This window comes from Periophthalmus magnuspinnatus, chromosome 11 (genome assembly GCF_009829125.3).
Source record: "Periophthalmus magnuspinnatus isolate fPerMag1 chromosome 11, fPerMag1.2.pri, whole genome shotgun sequence".
Taxonomy (NCBI): domain Eukaryota; kingdom Metazoa; phylum Chordata; class Actinopteri; order Gobiiformes; family Gobiidae; genus Periophthalmus; species Periophthalmus magnuspinnatus.
This window is the reverse complement of record NC_047136.2, coordinates 13,646,651-13,674,533: the sequence shown is the minus strand read 5'-3', so window position 1 is coordinate 13,674,533 and position 27,883 is coordinate 13,646,651. Positions and strand designations below refer to the sequence as shown.

General features: G+C 36.7%; 2 protein-coding genes and 1 pseudogene across 2 annotated transcripts in view; all 3 read left to right on the top strand.

Moving 5' to 3' along the window:
* usf2 (upstream transcription factor 2, c-fos interacting) overlaps nt 1-27,883 on the top strand; it is a 142,645-nt gene that overhangs the window by 97,097 nt on the left and 17,665 nt on the right. The window lies entirely within an intron of this gene.
* Nucleotides 15-13,485, top strand: lipea (lipase, hormone-sensitive a). The gene is made up of 11 exons (XM_033975025.2): nt 15-46; nt 3,124-3,371; nt 4,464-4,748; nt 5,195-5,285; nt 5,369-5,514; nt 6,216-6,401; nt 6,918-7,070; nt 7,400-7,544; nt 8,686-8,913; nt 10,945-11,327; nt 11,788-13,485. The coding sequence occupies exons 1-11, from the start codon at nt 37-39 to the stop codon at nt 12,046-12,048; spliced, it is 2,136 nt and encodes a 711-aa protein (XP_033830916.1). The 5' UTR covers nt 15-36; the 3' UTR covers nt 12,049-13,485.
* Nucleotides 13,732-24,794, top strand: LOC117378216 (probable ATP-dependent RNA helicase ddx6; annotated as a pseudogene).

Here is a 27,883-nt window from a genome sequence, read left to right as displayed (position 1 = left end):
TCCTCCTCCCAACAGAAACACAGCACGACCCAGAAGATGCGTGAGGGTAGGTAAACTCCGCTCCAAAAACGGGCTTTTTCTCATTTAAATGTGGCTTTTAAACCATGTACATACTCATTTTCGTATGCTTCATCCCTTACTTACGTGTCACGGTAAATTCGAGCGTGTCCGTGTAGGGATTTGCATTTTACGACTTAAAAAAATAGCCACTGGAGCAGCGATACTAAAAGTTGTAACTAAACAGAAGTTGACGCCTTGTTTCGACATCTTTTTTTTTTGTTGTTTTTTGGTGGGGGGGCTGGTTGGGGTTATTTTTAACAGTGTATCGTGATAAACTCAAAACAGATCCGAATTTGTCTTGGTAATGTTTTATGACCGCTTTAAACACAGAAAATGCGATAGGTCTCTTGAAACGTGAGATGTTTGAACTGTCACATCGTCTACAGGACGTGCCTCGTGTCAGTCAGGTGTACGTCATCTGTCAGCTGAGTGGCTATAAAAACAAAAACTAATAAAAATATATAAAATAAAATCTGTACTTCAGTAAAAATCCGCAATATCACCTTTTAACGTGATACTATCATGAATTTACGTGATTCTATCTCGAAATTTCGTGAAGGTTTCACGAAATTACATGATAGTATCATGTTAAAATATGACACAAAAGTATTAAGAAATAGTAGTACTAGTATTAGTAGCAGTAGTAGTGCCTCTAGGAGTAGGACTACTGCCCCTGAGTAAATGGCATCAGCAATGGTAAGATGACCATGTCAGCGCTGTAAGCTACCTATGGTCCTCCACATCCAAGTCTGTTGAGTGAACTTAACTCAGAGCTGTATGAGATGGATCACTTTAGTCACTCTCTTTATACACAGTTTGAGGTACGTACCCATAGACTACAGCTGTGCACACAGCAAGAAGCAGCTCTCTTTGACAAAAGCGTACACTTCAGTGAACAACTCATCATCAAATCTTTTCCCACCCATAGTAGTAGTAGCCTAGTAGTAGTAGTAGTAGTAGTAGTAGTAGTAGTAGAAGAAGAAGATTAGGCTCCTACTACTAATAGGCTACTGCTACTGTGGATGGGAAAAGTCATGCTAACATCAGAAACATAGCCTATATCTTGCCATACAAACTCACTATGCAGTAGTTCTGTGTTTCACATATGTTACTTCATAATAATAATTTCTTATCACGTTTTAACATGATAGTATCACATCATGACATGATATTATCATGAGACTCATGTAATTTCATAATAGTATCATGTTAAAATGTGACACACATCATTTTTATTTAAGTACAGATTTGGCAGGTGTATGCTGCCGTCGCAATCCTAGCTGTAACATATGCGGTTATTTGCAGCTTATTTGAAAAGATGTTAAAATAACAAAGAGGGATTGTAGTAATAGACAATTGCCTCTTTGATTAAATTAGACCAGTCACAATGGAGAAATAGAGGTTCAAATCTTAGTTTGTCAGAAAAAATAGAAAGAGAAATTTGCAATTTGTTATTTTATTCATACATATTCACTATCTAGAACCTCATATTATGTTGAAAATATATTTATATCATGTTGACAATGCATTTCTCACTGTCAAATCTAATCAACTAACTAAAAAAATTGCTGACTAGTTGACCACAGTAAAGGTTAGTTGCAGCCCTAAATATTTTCTTTTCAATATTTATTATAATGTTAATTTAATGTCTGTGTCTATTTTTTCGGCAAATGTATCTGTGGTACAACAAATTTACAGTAGACTGGTCACAAATACCTGACAAAAATGCTTGCAAATAGTGAAACGTAATCACTGAAACTGATTTCTGCTGGTCATGATGCACCAATAGATTTAATTAAACCAGGGTGAAGTGCGTTGTAGCATCTATATGGACAGTAAAGATTAAAAACATTTATAAAGAAGCAATTAAACCAGTATGTTGCAGTGATAAAGAGTTAGCCTGACTTGAATGTTGCCTGAAGCCCACTCAGCTTAGGCATTTTTAATATAAATCTTTTCTGACAGCTGATGATGCACAGGACTTTGGCCTGGCTGAAGGCATGAGGACAGTAAGCATTTAAACTAAGACTGAATGATTTGAGAAAAATACTGAATTGTGATTTTTCTGACAAGCATTGAAATTTGAATTTTTGTTGTTGTTGTAATAATAGCATTCTATAAATATGAACTGACAAAGTAATTCAAGAGCCACATTTCCAAACATAGTAAAAAAAAAAAAAAAAAAAAAAAGATATTTACTCCTAAGCTCTGATGAAGACACTTAAGTGTGTAGGCTGATCCATGTCTCAATAAAGGATTTGTATTTTTCTACACAAGAGTTTCTCGGATTGTTTCAGATCCACTACTGTTCACCTTTCCACATCAGTATGTGCTAAGCTAAATCTCTGTTCCTCCATAATTGATCATATCTTCCATGACATTTCTCTCTAGAGACTTCCTGGTAAAATAAAGGTTAAATAAAATGTTTTCTGTCAAAACACTGTCTTCTCTCAAATTGCACTTTGACCTCTGAGCGAACAGATAACAGGAGGATAAGACTGCTGTACAGTATCTATATGTTGTTTACTCTGTAAATCACATGCTTCCTCTGTCAATAACAACTGACCTTTGCACTTTGCAGAGGACATTTTATTATCAAAAATTGCAATTGCAATTTCAATTCAGTTGCGATATATATTATACAGCCCTACATATACACACACTGTTTCCAAACCAGGGCTAAACTGGGACCAAACTGGATTGAAGAAGGACTAAACCAGGACTAGAAGAGGACTAAACCAGGACTAAACCAATAGTGTGAATTACAGCTGCAAGATTAATCGTGATTGGAATGGATGCAATTGGCAATCACTTCCTCCACTAACAACAAAATATCCTGTTTTATTCTGCATAAAAATGGCTAATCCCATAGTTTAAATCTGTGCAAAAATGATTGCACAGATGATATGATTCTTTTGTATTAGTTTGTCAGTTCATACTTCAGTCGTTTGGTCAGTTCTTCTGAAAAATTTGTCAGGAAAATCTCCATTAGATTTTTCCCAAATAGTGCAGCCCTAGTGTGAATGCAGCATATTTCTCATCCACTGTCTCTGTCTCTCTTAGCTCCAAACATGGACTACAGGCTGGTATTCTCCACCTTAAATGAAACTTGTAATCAAACTTTGGCCTCCCTTTCTGACACGGAGGACTTGCCGTATGGGGAGGTTGGCGAACGACTGGCCGTTTGCATCAGACAGATCCAGGCACATGGCGCAGCGTTGGAGCCTGTGGTCGCCAGCTTCACAAACGTGTACCACCATTACGACTTTGACGAGGAAACACCAGGCAATGGGTACCGCACACTTGTAAAGGTAAGGCCCCTCCCATTGTCTCTGCTGGAAAGGGGTCATTCTAAATAAGTAACAAAATTACGTTGTGTTATTGATATGGCAGATCTTAACTGATCTCTCTATATTACAAGTTTGTTATATTTCACAATATTTAGGCAGGACATTTTGTTGCTTTGTAAGGAGAAACTTTGTTGTTTTAGTATAGTTTACGAACTCGTAGTTTTAAGGATTAAATTACAGGATTTCATGCATAATAATTATAAAATAGAATAGAATGGGCAGAAATTGTGTTACTTTGGAAGTTTGCAATAAGATGTAAGGCATCCAGCCCTCATTCATATTGTGAAAATACAGAGGGTTTGGCTGTGCTGTTTGTAAAGGGATTATGCACAAACGTTAGCCATAGTCATTTACATAAGTTAAAAAAACATTACAACATGGAGTCACATGTCTGTTAGGAGAACAAACAGTGATCATTGAATGATTTTGTTTCCGTTCAAGATAAGATGGTATTTCCACAAAAAGATTACAATAGAGAGATTACAATAGAGAAAGTGTACTTGTAAAATTTGTCATATTGTACTAGCAAGGAAATTATTTGTACAAGTGGATTTAACCGATCACAGTGACGTGTGAAACTTTCTACCATGTTATAACTGTGTTTCCTCATCAAAAATATCCCTAGAGAGATTTTATATGTGTTATTCATGCATGTTTGAGTAGTCTCCCAATCTCTCCCAGTCCCTATTCGGACCCACTTCACGGTTAGTACGAGCCTGTACAATGCCCAGCCCACAAATTTAAGTAACCCATGCTTCCACACAGCCAATTTTCATAAATATACAAAAGCAGGATATAAAACAATACAACTTCCTAAACCTAATGTGATGTACAGTAGTTTCATTAGTGGAATGCATTGTGTTTTGATAGCACTTATCACGGGGAGCAAAAAAAGAAAAATCATAGCACAGAGAAGGCAATGCAAATGTATTTGTATATCACAATTTGTACAAAAAGTAATTCAAAATGTTACAGATTAAGAAAGAGACTATTTTAAATTTATTTTGATGTTACTTATGACAGATAAACTTCTGTTTCTGTTTTGTCTTTCAGGTTTTGCTGTCTTGCCTTCTCCACATCATCCACAAAGCTCGCTACATCTCATCCAACCTCAGAGGTGCCTTCTTCAGAGCCGACCACAATGCCACGGAGATGGAGGCATATTTAAGCGCCTTGTGCCAACTGAGGGCACTGCTGCACCTGGCTCAGACACTCCTCAATGACACCCCCTGTGGTCAGCTGTGCACACTGCAGGACGCCGAGCTAAGCCGCAGGTTTGTGCAGGAGTACAGCTCTATGCACAAGGCCTGCTTCTACGGCCGCTGCCTGGGCTTTCAGGTCAGGACACACAAAAAAGATTGCAAATTTGTAGGATTGCATTATTGAGAATATTAGTATTTATTTACTAAATCAAATTTTCGGTTACATCAAAATAGTTGTGAAAATATGCAATGCTAGAATATCGAGTTCAGTTAAATGTGGGAAAACATGGGTGATTTTAGAAAAGAAAAAATATCTTACAAATAAGGGCATAAAGTGGTATTTCCCCACTTTAGCCAGGACATTTGAAAGCACATTTTAGAGGAACTGCAAAAATATTTTCAGATTATATTTTTTGGAAAATCCTTAGGGTCCACTCCCCTGGTTTGTAACTCATACTTATGTTACTGTCTACAATCCATATTATTATTTGTTGTAGAAGTTGTGTCATAATACCATAGCATCTAACTCATCCATTGATTTATACTGAAGCCATTATATTGTGTTGTGTGTTTTCTCTACAGTTCTCACCATCTCTGAGACCTTTCCTTCAGACAGTTGTCATCAGCATGGTGTCCTATGGTGAGACCTATGGCAAACAGCAGTCTGGAATAGGTAAGTCTTTTCTTTATGATTTAAATAAAATGGCTAACAACCCCCTTAATATGAAAATACTTAAGTTTTTTTTGACCCTCTAGGTAAAGCAGCTTTATCACTTCTAACCTCAGGGAAATACGTCATGGACCCAGAAATGAGGGGGGCCGAGTTTGAACGCATCACTCAAAACTTGGATCTGCAGTTTTGGAAATCCTTCTGGAACCTCACAGAGACCGGGCTTATCACAGTAGGCACGGCCATATAACGACACATTTCAACTCTTTGTTAAGGTCTTCATTTTACTACAATACAAGTGGGGGGCAAAATTGTATTAGTATTGTTACCTCAAGATTAAAGGTGAAGCAAAAACAACCCAAATTACTATCCATGCAAGCCTAAAGAATTTCATAATGTCTTATGAAATATAAACAGACAGAACACTTTAATCAACTTGCACATATCCACATAATCTTTATCACAATATGTGGCAGTTCAGCGGGTAGTGCTCAAAAAAGATTTCTTAATCTCAGCGGGACTATCCTGGTTAAATAAAGGTCAGAAAATAAAATAAATAGTTAAACAATATAAACGTTTGAACAAATGTATAGCTGGTAAAAACATCTAAATTATATTAACCTTCTCTCAGTAGTAGAAGTGCAAGTTTTTGTTTACTTCTGCAGTATAATAAGCTTCTCTTCTTTTCGCTCCCTCTCTTGTCTCTTCTCCCTCTTTTTGTCTCTCTCATTCTCATCTCTCTTCTGTTTTCTTGCTTTCTCTCTCTACTCCTTTTACTCTCTTACTCTGTTTCTCCCCACCCTCTCTCCTTCTCTCTCCCTCCCCTGTCATTCTTTTTGTCTCCTTCTTTCCTCCACTTTTTCTTTCTGCCCTCCCTCCCTCTCTCCCCGTCCCTCTCCCTCTCTTTACTCCCATTCTTCCTCCCTCTCTCAGGGCTTTAACAGGATAGCATCTAACCCAGTTCAGGTGAATCTAACCCTCTCTGTGCCTCCCATGACGCTGCAACTGCCTCTGGCCTCTGACCCGAGTCTTTCCACAAACGTGTCCCCTCCCATTGCCCACTGGGGGCCTGGTCCGGTGCTCATGAGGCTCATATCTTTCGAGATTCGGGAGGGACAGGTATGGAAACTAATCCTGTCCGGTGGCAGTCATCCTTTCATCTACTTCAGTCATGTTACAACATGTAATATCATGTAGTGAAATATACAACTATTGGAGTAGGGCTGCAGTGATTAATTGGAATAATTGTGACTAGTTAACTATTAACTATATTCATATATATCATATTCATAGTTTGATCATTGTAATCGTTATTTGGACTATACAGACTCTAAAACACATGTTAAACGACAGTTTATAACAAAAAGTGAGGCCTTATTAAATCGAAATGTCAAAAATGTCAGATTTCCATAAATTACACAAATATTTCCAATCTAGAAGCCTTCAGTCTGCATATTTCATCCTTTATTTGGTTAGAAATTTATGTAAAAACTCTACAATAGGATACACTCTTTGACTAGTAGTGTTATTGATAAAATGATTGCTAAATTTTCCACAGCTAAAATATATGTTAGTTGCAACCCTATTCATTGTTCACTAAACTCTTTTATTGATTTTGACTTCTGTGTTGTTTAGGACAGTGAGGAGCTTCTGTCTTTCTCCAGGACTGAGACTCGCCCCATGTCCATGTCCCAGCTGCCTTGGGTCCAGAAACAGCCCCTCTCTCCCTGGCTCCTCATTCACTTCCACGGAGGAGGCTTTGTGGCTCAAACATCCAAATCTCACGAGGTTAGTTATAATGTTTTTTTATGTAGGGCTGTGCAATTAATCAAATTTTAAGAGATTCAGTAATTTCTCATAGTCAACTAGGTCCGCAGCCAATCCTCTGTCAATAAAGGAATGTGGTATAGAGTTCAGTCTTTCGAGCAAGAAATTTGACTTGTTGTTTTTTTTTTGCTTTTAAATGGCAGTCATTAAAAGTCTGTCTTGTTTATGTTCATAAAGTTAATGTACTGAAAGCCATTTGTATGTTTTTAATAAGATTAAAATAAAAGAAATTTGAAAATTGTGATTGGGAAAAAAGCTTTCACAGTCTCATTTACATCTTTGATTTGCAGAATTATCTCAGGAACTGGTCGAAGGAGCTGGGCGTTCCTGTCCTGTCCATAGACTATTCTCTGTCTCCTGAAGCTCCTTTTCCTAGAGCCTTGGAGGAGTGTTTCTATGGTTACTGTTGGGCTCTGAAGAACTGTCATCTGCTAGGTCTGTAATAAGAAAGTCAGGGTCATTCCACTTTACGACTGATTGTGATTAAAGCTAGATTACTGTATTTGATTACTATATTTGGTTTATTTGATATAAACCATAAACCAAAGTCCAAAACACAACTTAATTTAAATGAGGAACTTTTTAATAGGGCTCATCATGGTATGGTAGGTATGGTAATCCTCTCCATGAATGAAAGTGAAACATTGAATTGGTGATTATAATTATATAATTATTGACTGTATTATATCATTATTATATCAGATATATATTTTATGTTCAATGATAGTCCATCAACAGATTTTTATTTTTACAAAGCTCCTCAACTCAAGACCAAATGCTCATAAATCAAGAGATTTGTAACTTCAATCTTATTTTATTATCAAGATAATTCATTTTGACAATACGAAGATTTCCATAGTTTGTAAAGGTAACCTTAAAGTTTAAATTTGTTCGCACTAACAATATTATTTCCAAGGAATGATGCACACAGCATTAAATCCTTTGGCCCTTGAAAGCAGTGTTGAAGTTGAATGGACTTTTGCATTGGCAGCCAGTGTCCTTTATATTCTGTGTATTCAGGATATACAGTGGTCTCAGTGTATTTCACTGTCCACTGCCCTCAGTCGATCAGCCGTATTCGTAAAATGTCCAAAAACTGCAGACGTCTAAAGACAGGACTGCAAGTTTAAAGCAATTATCAGGTTTAAAAGACAGCAAAAATACGCAGACTCTAACTTCTCCTTATAGTGCACAATTAAACCACAAAAACGTCAGACTTGACTCTCTATCTACTCTAATGATCAGAAATAAGATTTCTTTAGTGGGTCACTGATAAACATCCTTATAAACGTTTACTCTTCACTCTGTCACATGTTCAGAGCATGATGGAGGATGACCAATAGGAGTGTCTTTGACCATAGAGCTGCATTAAAAAAAATCATAAGTACGATATTGTCAAAGGGGTGAGATCATGATAGATTTCATCGCTGTAACCTAAGTGTTGAATACAGTTGAATAGCAAAAGCCGAAGTTAAGCATTGACAAAACATTGGAGGAGTGAAGACGTTTTGCTGCTCATCCAAGCCGCTTCTACAGTTTTGTAGAGTGCTGAATATTAATAGTTTCTCTCTCTCAGGCTCCACGGCAGAGCGCGTGTGCCTAGCTGGAGACAGCGCTGGGGGAAACCTGTGCATCACTGTGAGCATGAAGGCCGTTTCCTGTGGGGTCCGGGTCCCAGATGGCATCATGGCCGCCTACCCCGCCACCCTCCTCACCACTGACGCCTCCCCCTCCCGCCTGCTTACTTCCATCGACCCTCTGCTGCCACTAGGGGTCCTCGCCAAGTGCCTCAATGCCTACACAGGTACAGTATTTTTTAAATTACACAAGTTAGTTATAATTAGACTAATACAAATACACCTTAATTTTGTTAAATCAGTGTTTAGACTGTCAGAAAAATTTGTTCTTTTAGTGTAAATTTCCTCTGCTAGGATACATAGTTGAATTGGACAAAAGTTTTTAGAGTGAAGACATTTCGCTACTCCTCCAAATGGCTTCTTCAGTACTGGTCAGGTTAATTGGGACACTGCCTTATATATATGTCTATTATATAGATCTATGAGACATAGTCAATAAAAAAGAAACTGTATTTAACTATACTGATATAAGGCAATATCAGTACAATTATGTACTGTAACCCCATCAGTAACCTGACCAGAAGTCAAGAACACTCTTGGATGAATGGTCTTCCCTCTAAAAAAACGTTTGTACAGTTGACAAAATTGAATTCTCTTTTCCTAGACATAAGTAGAGGTACTTTGTTTTAGAAGTCACTGTCACTTTCTGTGTTTTTGTACTTTTTTCTGAACTTTGAAACTCAACATGAAAACCTATCACATGAAAGGTTAGTCAAGCAGTGAGTATGGTTAAGGCTGGTATAATCTGTAGGAAATTAATGCAAGTCAATGTAATGTCCCCAAAAATGATGAAAATCCCACATGCACGTATGGGTATGTTCATAGTGTTAGCACTGATGCATGGCTCATTTAACTTAAGAGCATTTTCCAGCACCAGGGAACAGAAAACAAAACCAGAAGGATTTATGTGTAAACCCAGCCATGTGGGAGGAAGCAGAGATGAGAATCATTAACATGTTCACTCTCAGACAAAGCAATGACTCAAAGCAACAAAATAGGATCAGGATATTGATGTATCTTGCATGAAATTGGATAATGCTTGGCATTTTTGTACAAGATTGTGTAATAGTAATTTCACAAAGGCTTTGTATCTTTGGATGTTAACAGAATAATTAAATAATAGTAATTAATAACAAATCTAGTTTCATATGTAAAGGTTATGTTATTTGAGACAGTTGGGTCAGACACAGAACTATTTCATTTTAAGTTTGATTATTTAAGTATAGCGATTAGATTTGTGATTTATATTTTCAGGATTCAGTTCACATGGCACATTTTAAACCAGAAAAGTCTGAATTATGAACTGTTTAACTAATACAAGAATCATGTACATTTTAGAGCACTTACTAAATTGCCGAATTGTGTTTACCCTAAAAATACAGAGTTTTTGTAACCGAGGACTTTCCATTACTCGACTAATTGCACCCTTTGCGATTTGCTAATGCAACACCAACATTTTTAAGTTCTATACGTGGTGAATTACATACATTTCCAAATCAGCCCATTTGCATCAAAAATAAGTTAGGAATATTTTTTAGCTTTTTGTAGCTTTTGTTTCTTGTATAAGTGTGTTAGCGGGTTAAAAAGATATTTATATTGACTTTGCCTACTGCACCATCAACCAAAAAATCCACAAATATATTCTAAGCACTATATACTGTATTTGTTTATGGGTTGCCAGTCACTGTATATAATGGACTAAATTTATTTTGTTATTTTACTGCCTCATCTGCTGCTGATTCAAGTTGTCATTGTGATTACATTGTTGTCTGTTTCTTCTAGAGTTGTTGGAGTTTTATTTTTTCCTAATTATTATTTTTTTATCATTATATTTAATTAATTATTATTCATTATATTAGCTTAGTATGTAACCTTCTGCCAAAAAATAGACTAAAAGAGAATAATGTATTTTTTCATTATAGATGCTTTTATTGCACTGAAAAAGCAGAGTTGACTTTTATTTGGCCTGCTTGTTTCTATGGAACTGTGCCTTTGGCTATAATCTTCCACAATATGGCATGAAGCTTATCTATCTCCATGATAAAGGTTTAGAAGTATGGTTTTAACTTTCAATTTCCATGGAATCATGCAGTTGACTTTCCACCTCCACAAAAGTTACATACTATTATTTAAAACAGAAAATAAGGCATAGAATAGTAGTTTTCATGTTGTCTCTCTCTTACATCTGTTCCTCTCAGGAATGGGTTCTGAGGCGGTGCAGCCTGCAGTGGGCCAGGGCAGCCTTAGCTCTTTGTCCCGGGACACAGTTCTGGTCCTCAGCGACCTCACGCACAGCGCCTCCAACTGGATACAGTCATTTTTGGACCCCAAGAGAACCATCGACAGACCATCTCCCCAGCCCCCCGCCCCTCCTCTCCTCAACAGCACGCCTTTAGCCTCCACTCCAAACCGCTCAGGGTGCAGTGATGCTGTAGAATACCCAGAAGGCTTTGAGCCCCTTCGGTCAAAGTGCTTTGCTGTTGTTCACCCAACTTCTGGTCCCATCCTGAAAAACCCATTTGCATCACCTCTTTTGGCTTCAGAGCAGCTGTTGAGGGGCCTCCCACCTGTTCACATAGTGGTAAGATGCACATTTTCTCTGTAGATCTGAAGATACATTTTAGAGCAATAATTGACAAATGTCTTGTCTTAAGTTAACAAATCTATTCAATATGCATTACTCAAAGTCATCTGGAAAAGTGACAATTTAGAAAAACTTGCCAATGAAAAAGAGTTCCACTTTGTGTCTTCTTTGGAATATGTAAGAAAAGAAAAAACTGATATGTGACATGCACACAAAAATAAGGAAATTATTTTAATTTTATTATTCAACAAATACAGAGCAGTTAAAGGTATATAGATGCCTTTAACTTTACTCTGCTCCACTTTTAAACAAAGCGTTATGTTTGTGAATGTTTATGTTTATGAATTTATTGTAATTTGTGGTTTGATATAAACATAGTCATATCTTGCAATACTGCAATACTATACCTTTTATTATTATTTATATTTACACTGTTTCCGCTTCTTTCACATTTTAGGCCTCTGCTCTGGATGCCTTGCTGGATGACTCAGTGATGTTTGCTAAGAAGCTTAGAGCCATGGGGCAGCCGGTGAGCTTGAGCGTGGTGGAGGACCTTCCTCATGGCTTCCTTAGCCTCTCTCAGCTCTCCAAAGAGACAGAAGAGGCAACGCGCGTCTGTGTACAGAGAATCAGGGAGGTTTTCCAAGGACCAAACTGCACAACCATTTTAGAAAACTCACCACAACAGGAGGGGACGCAGCAAAGCACAGGTCAATGATTTGCAAAACTTAATAAGAAATAGTGCTCTAATAACTGGTTAAAAGCTTTTGAAAATGCACAAGATTAAACTCCATTACTTAGAATATATGGGAACAAACTGGATATTGCAGATATTGCACTTTATATATATATTGTACTGGGAATTTTATATTGTCTCAAGTATTTTTTCTCTATGGAAAATCTCTATTCATGAGTAGGTTCAATTCAGAATATCTCTAACTTTTGTGGAATGAGTTTTGGGATTCTGTATTTGTCAGTGTTTACAATAAGATACAGTTATTATTAAAGAATAATTACTGTAAATTTACTTTTTGGAGCTTTCTACCATGTTGTAGCATTGTTCCCTCATTAAAACCTGCCTGAAGTGGTTTTATAAATCATCCATGCATGTTTAAGTACTATTGTGATCTCTATGGGCACTATTTGAACGCCTACACGGTTAGCAGTACGATCCTGTCCAATGCTCAGCCCACAAGCCTGTGTCACCTATGCTCCAGAATGGCAATTCTCTCACTTAACTTTACCGGTAAGTGCTTTAAAGTATTGGGGTTTATGTGCCTTATGTATGTATGATGACAAGTTTTCTTGAAAGACTGTCCAGGACAACTTATTTCATGAATCTTTAGATACACACTCCACTGTAATGTGTGTTTGGACTCTACTTCACCAGTGTTTCAGAAATGTTCATTGTATTTATGATCAGATGTTCATTTGTTTAATGTGAACAAAGAGTGATGTATTTACCAGTCTAGAAAAACTAACTGTACATTATAAAGTTATTGAAGAGTTGTTGCTGTTGTTATCTTTTATTCAAGAGTTGTTGCTGTTGTTATCTTTTATTCAAACTGTTCATATGGTCTGATTTGACAAGACAAGGGCCTTTGTGTCTCTTTTTACTGACAAATAAAAATACATATATGCAAAAAATTACAATAAAACATAACAGCACAATCTCAAGGGAAAGCATATGTTCACACCTGTTCCTCTTCTGGGCCCCTGTCCCTCAGCCCACTTATTTAGAGAATGTTTCACTTTTTCATTCTTGCCATATAAATAATAAAAAGTAAAGTTTATAACTTTTTTTTTCCTTGCAAAGAAATTAAAACTTAGGGTATTGTGGCCTTTTTATAGAGTTGTAATATGTTGACCCCTTTTGCTATTCCATTTTCTCCTTGTGTGTTACAGTTGAAAAAAACAAAAAATCATATTGTGTTACTGAGCTTAAATTTCTGTCTGTTGCTCCATGTCCAACCACATTATTCAACAATGTGTCTCTGTTTTTCTACAATTTGAGGTGATCACCCTATTCATATTCTTTACATTCTCCATGGAGATAAATATGTTTTATACCATACTGTGTAATATTATTGCCAAAGAATAAAAACATTTCCAAGGAAACAAGAGATCAACTAAGAGTCAGGTTTGTAGACTTGCAAGGGGATCAAGGCCCCAAGTTTTTCAGTACAATAAACACAACTAAAAAGGAAAAAAATGAATGCTTTTATTTGAATCTATTTTTGGACACTGTGGCTTTCATAATACTCAGATGATGTCAAATATACAAGTAATCCTGCTATGCTTTGTCCACATGTCATTTTTTGCTGATAACTTTCTGTGATGGTAGGAGGCGCCCGTGATGTTGGGCCCGAGCTGTGAAAAGGAGGAGCGAGTCCCCGAGGAAGAGGAGACGAAGAAGAAGGCGACCATGTTGATTTAAGAAGATACACAAAGACGCGAACCTTTTCAACTAAAATACAACTGTTTTAAAGTCAATACTGAAAAACTGATTACTCGTAACTCGGCATCCTTTGTAAAGGGACACAGGACGCCACAGGTATGCATAAAGTAGTTTAAACAGCAGCGATACAGATAAAAACAGTCCGGGTGCGCTGGACAGATTAGCCGCCGTTAGCACTGGAGTCATTATGGCTAAAGTAGCGGTCGAGTTTAGCACAATCTGAAGCACTGAATTTAACTTTAAATGTCAGTTTGGATATTATGCCAATTGAATTACAAATTTGCCGCGCTATACTAGTCCCAACGAAACAATTCGCTCTAAAGATTAATAAATAAATGGTACATTTTATGTTGTAAGCGTCAGTAGCTGAACTGTTAGCTTAATCGTGTGGCGTTACTCAAGCTAACCTTAGCCATATTGTTCCAAGCAGATGCTGATTTCCGTCAACAGACAAGTTTTATGATCCCTATAATTGATTTAAAAAGTAAACTCATGTCTGCGACAATATAGTTCATACTGACATGGCAAACCTTGTTTAAACATCAACTGTATCGTGTGTCGCTAAAACATGTTACGCTTATTGTTTCAAGCCCAACAATGCGATGGCATTAGTTGCCTTCGTAGAGCATGGAGTTGGTGGTATTCTTTTTTTTTTTTTTTTTTATCTTAAATCAAAATCAAATTTTAATATTGTTATAGTTTATAAATCAAAAGTGAATAGTTACCAATGCTCGGATCATATAATCTTAGTAAAATAACTTCTCAACTAATAAACATTTTGGTCAACTGAGAGACCATGGACTAATTAAGCGACTAAAAACAACCTCAGTTTGTTGTGGTTTTACTTTTTTCTTAATTTGATGACTGAGAAAGGGCAACAGCTATTACAACATGCAAATCAGGTCTTATTACAGGGAGGGGAACTAGTTGGACAACAATGTCAACATGAGTCTTTCATATGGAAAATGTCTTGTAGTAGTTTTTACAGCACATGGTGTAATCCTTGTCATTGGTTGTGTCTAGGTGACCAGTTGGAGCAGTTGGTTGACTCTAAGAAGCTGCAGGTTGATCCAGCCACACTCGGAGCTGTGGAGTTCAGGACGCTGAGAGGCAGCACAGATAAAGACTCAAGGGGTGGAAAGCATTTTGCTTTGGACTTGAAAACCCCTCATAAGAGTTGAGATTTCACTCTCTTTGCTTTTGCCAGAAAGCAAGAAACAAAAAGCAACGCAGTGGAAATAAACAGAATATAAAATGCTATATGATTTTTGAAAGAATCTTGTACAAAGTTGGACATTCTTTTTTTTCAAGGACAGGAAAAACGAGCAACACCTACGGACACAAAGTGGAACCAGGAGATATGATTTAGAAACAAAAGCTAATATTGAACTAAGATTATTTTGAAAGAAATTATTTCTCAAGTTCAGATTGCCCTTAGTTGTTCTATTTCAGGACTTGAACGCTTTGATACTTGTTCACGTATAATTTTCTATATTGTGGACAAGTAAATTGATGCATTTGAGTGCAGATTTCTCTTCATTTGAAGAGCTCTTGTGTATAAAGTGTTTTTCTTGTTGTTGTACGTCAGTCACTCTTGTTAAAGGGACAAAGCTGAACGTACATGTGTATATGTATATAATACAAATTGACTTCTGTTTAAAAGCTTTGGACTCAAAAGAAGAGAATATTGTTTGTTAATGCTTTATTAAGACTTTTTTACTTTTGGAAAGAATTTTTAAAGAAACCCTAAGAGGCAAAAATCGAATACTTTGAAAAAAACTCAAGACAAGAAAATGGCGACAGCCAGAACGGAAACCGTTGGACCCAGTGTGATGGGACTGAACAAACAGAATGGGCAGCTCAGAGGATCAGACCAAGCCTTCGGTCCAATCCATCCCAGCTCCAGGGAAAACTATGAGCACTCCACAGAAGAGCTCCATCCCACAAGAGTCCGGAGGCATCAAGTTTGGAGACGACTGGAAGAAGAACCTGCAACTGCCCCCCAAAGACCACCGCGTTAGAACATCGGTGAGGCTCACATAAACATATATATTAAATTATATTGAAACGCTAATGTTAGCATGTCTGCTGTAGGATGTCACAGCCACAAAGGGGAATGAATTTGAAGATTACTGTCTCAAACGAGAACTCCTGATGGGCATTTTTGAGATGGGCTGGGAGAAACCATCACCTATTCAGGTTTGTGCTTTTGGTTCTCATTAGGGCTGCAACAATTATTTAATTCATACCACATTTCAAGCTTTTATTTAGTTAAATATATGTTTCAGAAATCTCAATAGAGACAACTGCTTGACAAGTCAATGACTTAAAAGAATTGTTAGTTGCAGCAATAGTTATGGTGTAATATGCCTTAACTCTGTAATGAAGGAAACGGATCGACCCCTTGTGCATGTGTACATGTCTTTAGGAGGAGAGCATTCCCATTGCCCTTTCTGGACGGGACATTTTGGCTCGAGCGAAGAACGGAACAGGGAAAAGTGGAGCGTATCTCATCCCAATGCTGGAGCGATAGACCTTAAAAAGGACTACATTCAGGGTGAGTTGCAAAAAAAAAGGTAATCCTGATTTTGAATGCATCAGCATTGATGTAAATTTAGTACGTTTCTATTGCTTTGGAAAGTTAAATCTGCTTCTTGTTCTTTACCTCTAATCCATTAAGTCCACATGTTGCTGGCCATGTCTACATGCAAGTCTGTGTTTGAGCAAAGAGCTGCAGTAAACTGAAAATTAGTGCCAAAAAAAAGTCGCCACCTGGATTTAACTAAGCTAACGGGTATGAGCCTCCTTGGTTGGTCAAGTCTAGGTTCAGCAGCAGTCTGTGCTCAAAGAATGAGGTCAGCTGACTGATGGCACGGGTATATTCCAAGATGACAATGCCAGGATTCATCGGACTCAAATTGTGAAAGAGTGGTACAGGGAGCATGAGACATAATTTTCACACATGGATTGACCACCACAGAGTCCAGACCTTAACCCCATTGAGAATCTTTGGGATGTGCTGGAGAAGGCTTTGTGCAGCGGTCAGACTCTACCATTAACAATGCAATACTGGATGGAAATAAATCTTGTGACATTGCAGAAGCTTATTGAAACAATGCCACGGCGAATGCGTGCTGTAATCAAAGCTAAAGCTGATACAAGGAAATATTGTTGTGTGACTTTTTTTGGTGGCAACTTTTTTTTTTCTTGGCCAGGCAGTGTATCTTCTTATCTGTAATGTGTCTTTATTCTGAAATGATCTATAATTACTGGAATTTCCCCACTGTGGGACTAATAAAGGCATATCTTGTCTTAATTCTTTCAAAGTTTTCCATTTGTCTTTTAGCACTTGTGATGGTGCCGACCCGAGAGCTGGCGCTGCAGGTGAGTCAGATCTGCATCCAGATCAGTAAACATTTGGGCGGCGTCAAAGTCATGGCAACGACCGGAGGAACCAACCTCAGAGACGACATCATGCGTCTGGATGAGACAGGTTAGCGGTTAGCGTATTCATCTTAAAGGGCACATGACTGGTGGGTTTGGTGGGATATTACTTGTAAAACTATCCTTTAACTGATGTGCTATATATTTATCCATAGTTTGTGGAAAAGTTTAAAAGTACAAAAATACAGGAAGTAGTGCTGAGTTCTAAAATGGAATACCTCTACCCAAGTCATCAAAAAGAAAATTTGTTGCACATAAATTATCCCTGCATTTTGAATGGAAGACATTTTTTTGGCTAACTGTAACTATTAACTATTGTGCAGTTTGAAAAGGGTTTGGCGTTTAACATAATACGTTGCTCGGTAACAGTTTGGGAATCGTCTCTGTATTTGTTATATCTTACCCCCACGAAAATTAAAACATAACCAACAATTATATTTTGAATACAAGTGTTGGTTATGTTTTAGTGAAATGAGTAGTCTAAATTGTCATATGCGCTTTAAAATTCACAGGAGGAATGTTTAATACCCTAAAGTATGCTCTTGTTCTGTCTCAGTGCATATTGTCATTGCCACCCCTGGAAGAATTCTGGACTTGATAAAAAAGGGAGTTGCAAAAGTGGATCGAGTCCAGATGATGATCATGGATGAGGTAAAGAATTAGAGAAAATCTAATAATGTTTAAATGTATTCTATTGGCATTTAATATCTACAAAAGTGCCCCAAGAATTATATTTGGTCTTAAAATGGCCTTACTTATGGACATCATAGATTATCATAGATTTATTTAAATTGGTCGATTTTTTTTTTTGATTTTTTTTTGATTTTTTATTTTTTTATTTATTTTTTTTTAAGTAGTGTGGATTCTAAGAGTGTACCGAGGAGCAATGTAGTCACATTTTGTGCAGTACTTTGTTTTAATTTAAAAATTTTGAAGTTCTATGTATTAGTTCAGGTGATACGCTCAAACAAAATATCTGTTTTTGCTAGGCCCGTCACGATATTGACATTCAATATATGATAGGTGGATCAACACTTTTTTGGGTGGATGGTGTAAATATTTAGCCTGTTATTTTTTGGCAATATAAGATTTGAGCTGTTGAATAAATTACTTCTATGACTTGGTACATATACAAACCAAGAACTAAAGTGTTTCTTTTCACCATTTATTGCAACTCATGGCTTTTTAACAATATTGAAGATTTAGAATAGTTTTTGTGGTTTAAATCTCCTCTCAGGTTTTTGTGTCAGTGGCATAAATCATTTTCAGTATTATCGTTTATATTTGTTTCAGCAATATATTGCAATTCAAAGTTGGCTATCGTGACAGGCCTAGTTTTTGCTGCTTTCAGGCCTATAGCCGCTGCACTAAGTGCAAATGTCTCCCTCCAGTTTTTCTCAAACGTTTTGTCCTTCAGGCGGATAAGCTGCTGTCTCAGGATTTTGTGGTTCTCATCGAGGACATCATCAGCTTCCTCCCCAAAAAACGACAGATCCTGCTCTACTCCGCCACCTTCCCCATCAGCGTGCAGCGCTTCATGGTGAGATTCAACCACGGGAATGGAGTTTGTATCCTCTCAGAATTAGGATTGTAGGAGCAAGAATGTCAAAATTGAGTTTACTTGTTAAGGTGGTATGGCTTTGCTTATTTGTTACAATGCCGGATCTCAGGTTAAGCAAGGCCAGGCCTGGTTAGTACTAGAATGGGAGACTGCTGAGAATACCAGGTACACAGTGGGGCAGCAGTGGTTTGTTGTGTCGTGAGTCTTGCTTAATCACTGAAAAGGCGACCTTTGCCAATTAGAACCAAAATAAAATGTTTTATGTCATGTGGCAAATGAAAATTATTCATCAGGAGGACTATTTTCTAAAGCTATCCACGTAGAATGTAGTAATTGTAGTAGTGATGATGAAAAGGATTTAGACTTTAGTATTGCAATGCTCTCAGAATAATTGTAACAGTGAAACTTAACTTTGTGACACCCCTAATGGTGAATGTAACTGCAGCCAACTGAGCCACACTCTGGGCTCTGAGCCATTCGGCACCTCCTCACCCGATTTGTCTCTCTCACGAAAGTGCTTTTTTTTTTTTTCTCAACCCCTTTTCTTTTTCTCATTCTCCTTTTTTTCCCCTTCTTTCTCTTGCTGTTTCACACTCCCCCTTCCTCTCTCTCCCTCCCCCTCCTGATGTAGCTGATATACTGTGCAGCTCTGAGATTGTTTGTGTTGAGGGCGGTTGTGGCTTGTGGCAAACAGATTGTGTCATTGTTTTGATAAGCGACAACAAACGTCAGGGACGGCGCCTGAAGCAATGTGTTAAAGTTAAGCAGTCTTCACTATGGCTTTGGGAGGAACCTTCATCAAAAAACATTAATATGTATAACAACTTTACATTGTGTTACATTATTTTGTTTAGTGTTTGGGTTTCTTTTTTCTTTTTCTTGGCCCTTTTCCATTCAGGAAGTTTCATTATAAATCAGTGTAATTTCATGCTTGTTGATGTAATCGATGTAATTTAAGATCCTAAAAATAAATCAAGTTGTTTTAGCCTCACATCTATCAAAGTACAGATTGCATTCAGGGCCATGGAAGCCCTGGAGGGACATACTGATTTATAAATGAGGCCAGTTGTTAAGATGCAATATTGAAGAAGTTGTATGGTGAAATGGTGCCTTCCACCTAGTTTTGACAAATCTGCATTGTTGGGAAACTGAAAGTGAGGTGTCAGCTGGATCGAATTTGAATTCCTATTTTTGCACAAGAAATTACCATGTTATTGGCAAAAAATACAGCATAGTATTTTAATCTTGCACATCTCCAAAACAACCATTGGATTTTCCATATATCGCATGGGGCTTCACAATGAATCAGGCAAATCAGAATTGTAATTTGAGTTGGTACAATTGCCAATCCAGATTCTGCAATTATCTGGATAATGGAATGTCCACTACTAACAAAATATCCTGCCTTTTTATAGTTTAGACCGTTACAAATATGTTCTGAAATGCATTGGACTACTGGATTGCTTTTATCAGTTCATATTTCAGTCTTCTCTCAAATGTTAATGCTCCTGGAGTTGTTTACAATGCACACACCTACTTTTTCAACATAAATCAAATCTTAATTGCAAATTTTGTCAGAGAAATCTATTACATTTTTCAGAATCATGCAGACCTAATCTTTTATCTAGTTATGCAGCATTTAATATGAAGACACGTTTCCTGAAAACTCAAATGTGAAATAAAGCCTTAGATCATTTTGCACAATGTATCTAAAATATCTATCCAGGACTGGTTATATAATAAAACCCACTCCCTTTTCCCCTCCACACCTTTAACTCACTGTTAATTGTTTTCGTTTCTGTTTTGCTGTAGGCGTCTCACCTGCAGAAGCCATACGAGATTAACCTGATGGAGGAGCTGACCCTGAAGGGCATCACTCAGTACTATGCCTACGTCACAGAGCGCCAGAAAGTGCACTGCCTCAACACGCTCTTCTCAAAGGTACGGCTCACATCTCAACCTAGTGTCAAACACATTCATGGGTTTTGGTGTCATGTTTAATGGTAACTGTTAAGCACTTTAAACAAAAACACTATACTTGTGCATGGTCAAAATTTTTACTTGCTCTGGGAACAGTGCCAACTTTGCATCACTTTGAAATCTGTGGATTGTCTGTAGTTCCGTCTCAAGATCAAATTACACTGTACCTGACCCAACCTTGTGTCCTATTACGCTAGTATTTCACGTCAATTACATTTTTCTACCACTAAAGTACTTCATAGTTACTTGCTATTTAAAATTAGAAACATTATGAAATCCTTATGTAGTTCCCACACTAGAAACGTAAAAGTAAAATTGGACTGCAACTTTTCTGTTGAAGGGTAAACCAAACCTGCTGGCCTCAGTGAAGATATTATTGCCGCCTTAGGATGTTCCACAGTATAGAATAAAACTTCCAATCTCTATGGAGACAAGCAGGTGAATCTACCAGGCCAAGTTACGGGTCAGAACTGTTCCAAGGCAATGGCGCATACACAATAATTTTTAAACATTAAAAACATCTGTGATTCATTAGATAAGTTTAATGCCACACAGTGGAACATTCCAGGAAAGCAATAAAATCTTGGACGAGCAAGTGGAGTGAATATCTGTTGGATTTTTACTTTGATTTGGAATTGTGCCAGCTAACATTGTGCAAAATTATGACTAAATCATCCAAAATATGTCTGCCTTAAACAAACCATAACTCAAGTCCTCAAGTTCCTGGTAAAAGGTCCCTTAATAAACTGCTAAAATTGACTTATGTTTATTTCACTTGCCCACAGCTTCAGATCAACCAGTCGATCATCTTTTGTAACTCCACTCAACGAGTCGAGCTTTTAGCCAAGAAGATCACTCAGCTGGGCTATTCCTGCTTCTACATCCACGCTAAGATGATGCAGGTGAGATCATCGCACAATGTAACCAGGCAGCAGGTTACTTCATAGGGCTGCGCAATACATCACAAAAATGTCTATCACAATAATGAAAGTACAGCAAGAAAATGAATATATTGTAATGACACAAAAGTTCTCCGACTGGCTTTTTTTTTTTTTGTATGAATAAATGTTTTAAGGACATTGCATTAGACTTGCTTTGTGCTTGATTTAGTCTTTTAAGTTGTTTGCACACAATAAGTTAAAACAAACACAAAAAATCTAAAGTTAAAAAAATTCTCCTAAAGAACTCTTCAAAATGTTTTTCAGGAATACAGAAATCGGGTTTTCCATGACTTTAGGAACGGACTTTGTAGGAACCTGGTCTGCACTGGTGAGTGGCTTCACACTTTTACATTGTATTGTATTTTTATAATGAAGATTGTTTTAATAATCAAATGGTTACTTTCTGACAGACCTATTCACTCGAGGTATTGACATCCAGGCGGTCAATGTCGTCATTAACTTTGATTTCCCCAAAAACGCAGAGACATACCTGCATCGAATTGGAAGATCTGGTGAGTTTTGCATAGATGACTATTATCATTGAACCTATATACAGACTTCAGAATATGCCATGTGCTAGGAAAACCCATTGTATGACTCAGAGCAGGAATGACAGTAAAGTGACACAGGAAATATGTAAAATTGTAGTTTTGATGAAAACCTACAAAGCAATTCAATATTTTGTTGTGACATTGTAGAATTCCAATAGTTTCATATAGCTCTGTAGGACTGGTCAGAATTCTACAGTGGAATGGTTTAACTGTCAGATTTCAGATTAGTTGGCATCACATAAACAAAAGGAAGATTCTTTTTGTCACAAACACTTCAGAAAATTGTGCCATTATTCAACCCCAAAGATGTGATTGGAAATTTGCCATATTTGTCTTTCAACTGACAGAGTAAATTATATAGTTCATCATTTGCAAATCACAAGTCTGGATTTTTCTGTCAAAAATGGCGAATCTCCCATAATGTTATATAGGTCCATGCCCTCCACCTTCAGGAATTTTGATTATCATAACTTCAGATGAACACGTATTGCAACACATACATGCGTACTTGCGTCAAGGTCAAGAACTTCAAAATCTTTTTCTTTTGTATGTTTGCCTGTTATGCATTTTAGTCTACATTTTAATCTAATTTTGTTTTGTTTTTTCCCTTGTCTCCTCTAGGGCGGTTTGGGCACTTGGGTTTGGCCATCAACCTGATCACGTCGGAGGACCGCTTTAACCTCAAGGCCATCGAGGACCAGCTGGTGACGGACATAAAGCCCATCCCAAGCAGCATTGACAAGAGCCTGTACGTGGCAGAGTTCCACTGTGTCAACGACTGTGAGGGAGAGGAGGGCGAGGAGAAGCGCCCGCAGGACACCACCTAAACTGTGAGTAATGCTAGTTGTTTGTAATTAAACCTTATTAGTAAAAACTAAGGGCCAAAAGAGGCACACAAACATTTTTCATAAAGTAAGTTTGTAATTGTAAAATGTTATTTCCATAGATGCTATTCCTTTGGCTGAAAAGTTCCTCGGTGTGACATTAAGCCTATCAATCTTGTATTAAATTGCAGGCATTTTATTGCTAAAATATATGGTCCATTGATCTGACCTGCACCTTGAAGTCCCTTGCTACAGGCCTTTTAAGCTGAAGCATTAAAATATTCAAACACTGCAAAATTTGCACAGACAAAGAAGTTTCAATCAAATCCCTATTGTGTATTTTATTGTGATGATATTGGTGTCTAGAAACATGTATAGCTTGTATAATGATTAATAGTAAATTAATAAAATGGTTTAAACTTTAGTTTTGTAAATCAACCTGTTTTTCAGAATGGCACTGGTCTCTCGCACAGACTCTGGCTCCAGGCGACTCTTCAGTTTCACATTTCCTGTTTTCAACGCCTGTGACGCAGATGTTGAGGCCTTTTTTTTTTCTTTTTTTTTCAAAGCACCTCTTTTACTTTCAATTTAATTTGGCTGACATTGTCATTCTAAATCTGCATTACCTCTCACTGCTTCACACCAAATAATTTAAACTTCCTCAAATGTCAAAGCTGATCTGAACCCTAGTCCTTTTTTACATTTCCAGCATTGGGTCCTATTTCTTTCACTTTTACAAAGGTGCGTCAAACCCACACGCTACTGTTGTCACGTAAGTGCCTTATAACTCATCATTCATCCAGTCTGCTGTTTAACCCAGAGCAGACAATGAGCACAATATAACACAGAAAACAGAAATTAATTTTAATTTTAGACATTTTATGCAAAAGCAAATTACTCAAAACACAAGCATCCTTCATCGTGAATGTGATTGTTGCAATAAAAAGGGCAGCTTTGTTCAATTACTGTAGGACTGTTTCCCTATTACATTGTTGAATGAGCAGAGGACTACCTATAACATTAGGCTGTGAAAATGATGTAGAAAGTTAATTTATGAGTGTTTTTGACACAATGTGTGAGCGATGCTGCAAATTGGAGGCATTTTTAAGTATAAACTTCATATGTCAGGTGTCTATTGTTCAACATAGGCCACAGGTGCTGGTAAAGCTAGGACTACTGCATTGGTTCAGATTAGTTTTGATGTTTGGTTTATATTTCCAGCAACTAGCTCTCAAAAGGTATTTTGTGCAAAGAAGTGGAAGGTAATAACTACAACTTTAGCTCTATAGCATATTTATTTTATTTTAAAAGCCCCACCACCATGTCAAAATCAAGTTGGTGAATGTATTTGTTGCCAATATATTTTTAGTGATTTGATGCCAAGCTCTTAAGCATTGTCTTTTCATTTTGTTGCTACTGGATAATCACTTATATTTGTTCAAATTGTCAAACTGCAGGCAAAAACACTTTATTTTGTGGCCCATATTTCAACCTTGAATTCAGCTTTGTTTTAGATAAAGACAAAACGATTATCGCAGTAGCAATTTTCAGTTTTCCCTGAACAGTTTATTTTCTACAATCTTTGAGGGTTGGAATGTTTTGTCAAAAGCGAAATTGTAGCATCTTTGAAGAGGCAGCTGTGACTTTCATTTTGTTCCCCTCCCCTTACAGAGCGTACTAACTACAAAAAAGACATAAAAAAGAATATTTTCACTTTTTAAAATTTATTTTTGATGTTTAAATTGATGGGAAAAGATCTAGGGGTATGAAAGATTTTGGGTGGGATTTTTCAAAGCAAAGTTATGCTCAGCTAGGGCACTGACTTACTTTGTCTACTTCTTAAAAATAATTTGGAAATAAGTTATTTTTAAGAACTGGAAAAAGTGCATACTAACAAGTTTCAAAGTATAAAAATCTGCTTTATAAAATCTAGAGGAGGATTAAGGTGCTTTCTAGTCATTTTTTGACCACTGGGTCCAATTCCTAAATTATTATTATTATTATTTTTTTTTTTTTTTTAATCTTAAATGAAATAATTTTGAAAAGCAAATTGTAAGTGATTCATTGTTTACACTAGTCATTTACAATTACACAAAGTAGAAAATACTTTGCTTCATAATTTTTTGGTGGAAAGCTTGAGTTTGTTTTTTTTTTTCCTTTTTTTTTTTTTTTTTTTTTTTTTTTATCAAGATAAACATTTAAAGCAAAACCAAAAAGTGAAGAATGAATGTTTATGAAAGATTGCCTGAGAGATTTTGAATGAGTTTGTGTGAGTTGTGATTGGGTAAAGTCTGGATGGATTTACTGTTTTACATGCAGCTTCAACTCAACGGATGTCCTCAGAATCATCCAATATTTGTTTTACCAAATCTTCCAATAACACCTCCATCTTAAGGCTGCATGTAATGATGGTAAATCATTTTTGTTTTTCTGTTTTTGTTGACGTCATGACTAAGCTTCACTGGTCAGGGATTTGACATTTCTCATTGTCAATTTTATTTTCTGCTCTTCAATTTTTTAAGTTCACAATTGTATTGTTTCCATCAAGATGACCACTCTTAAGTTGGTCTTTGCCAGTCTATCCCTGACCAGTATTCCCAAAACTCATATGTGGCCTCTTTACAATCCAAGTTTTGAAGTTAAAATGTGTTAACTGATCAAATTTGTTCATGAAATTGGTCTAGTATATGAACAAATGAGTAATAAAAAAGAACAATATTGTTTTCCAGCTTAGGGTGGCCAGCAGTCGAAAAGCAAAAATATATTTGGTCTGCAAGATCTGTTTTTATTGGTTTGAATGTGTCACTTATGAGTTTTGGCAACATGAAGTTATGAATGTAAGTCATGTTGGCTGTCAAGACGTCATTTTGTTTCATGCACATTCAAAATTCATTCAAAATGATGGGGAGGGAGGGGTTAAATTAAACAAATTTGGGAGGGAATTTAAAGAAAATGTGTTTAAGGGAATTTGGGATAAAATTGTGGCACATCTCGAGACTAAATTCAGAATTGGTAAAAAAAAAAAAAAAACCTCTGGAGTCTCAACTTGCAAAAAATGTAACAAAAAAAGTTGAAGTTGTTCAGGTTTATGCGATGCAGGATTTAAATTGTAAAATGTAATAGCTGCACTAATCTGCTCTAAACATCGCATTGGGACACTTCAGCCAAATGTAAAACTTAAACCAAAAACTTGAGTATTAAACCTTACGTAGTATTTACTGATGGCAGGGGATATAAAACGTGGATTTGTAATTGGCTAAAATATTCAGTTTTAGAAAAGGTGGGAAATATTTCAATAGGCTATCGACAAAAGTTACATTTTCTTTTTCAATTGAGGTTTTTAAAATCTGCCAATAAAAGTTTCTTTGACCTTGCTGTGAATGCTTCAGGTTTTTATGGTACATTGGTTTACACGATACCAAATTTGCATGTTTGGCCCTTATTTGAATTTTGTCAAATGTCTTGTTTTTATTTGTTTTAAATTGGGACATGCTGCAAAAATGTAATTTGTCTATTTACTTTGTCAAAAAAGATGCCACGCGTTGATGTCTTGTCTCCCTGTTGTAAAATGGAAATACTCGCAAAGGTGAAGAAAACTCAATAAATTGGACTACTGAAACATGTACTACTGTCCCTGTGTATTTGCTATGCTGACAGTTCATTTACTGCTTGCACATCTCAATACAGTTTGATAATTAAGACTACTCCAGTTTTATTTAGATTTAGGATGCACTTTTCAACATAAATATGGTGATTAGCGGTGGTGGAATCATAGACTCGCACTCACTCTCTTTACGCAGTTTATGGGAGTAACAAAGTAAAACTAGTAATGTACTATACTTGAATAGGGCAAAATTATAGTTATCTGTACTTTGGTACTGTAGATTTTTAAAGTGGATACTTTTTACTTCACTACATTTGAGTGCATTTTTTAACTGGACTGAAAAGCATTTTTTGGCTTTGTTTGACACTTGCTGAAAAGGCTGAGGGATTTTTTTTTTTACCATCCATCCATTTTCTTCCGCTTATCCGGAGCCAGGTCGCGGGAGCAGCAGTCTAAGCAGGGACTCCCAGACTTCCCCACCCCAGACATGTCCTCCAGGCACTCTGGTGGGACCCAAAGGCAATCCCAGGCCAGCCAAGAGACATAGTCCCTCCAGTGAGTCCTGAGTCTTCCCCGAGGCCTCCTCCCGATGGGACATGCTGAAACGCCTCCCTAGGGTTTATTTTTACTAAGTTCATAATTTGTGCAAACAAAATTATATGGATAAAAAGAGCTAAAATAAGACTGATTTGATTGTTTCTACTGAACAAAATTCTGCTGAAATCTTTATTAAGCTCTTTTTTGACATTTGCAGCTTTATAATTCCTCAAAATATGCGCCATTATTTTCATGTGATACTTTTACTTCGGTGATTTTTTTTTTTTTTTTTTTTTTTTTTTGGTATCTGTAATTTTTAAGTAACAAAATTGAGTTTTTCTTTCATGACTGATCATTTGTTGTGAAACTGGTGGTAAGAAATTACTTAATGATTTTAATTGTAAAGGTTTTTTTAATTATAATTTGCTTTGGAAATTTGTCATTACACTGACAAACCTAATATATTTGTATCTAAAACTTCATTTTACTTTGACCCTTCAAATACATCCATGATTTGACCTTGAGAAGGCTCTTGAACTAAAGTTTTTGCTTTAAGAGCACCTTGACCAATCACAGCACAGATTCCATTTCATGTCCCGCCCATTTTCGCCGGCTTCTTGACTGATTAACGTTTTGCCTAATCACTAATAAGC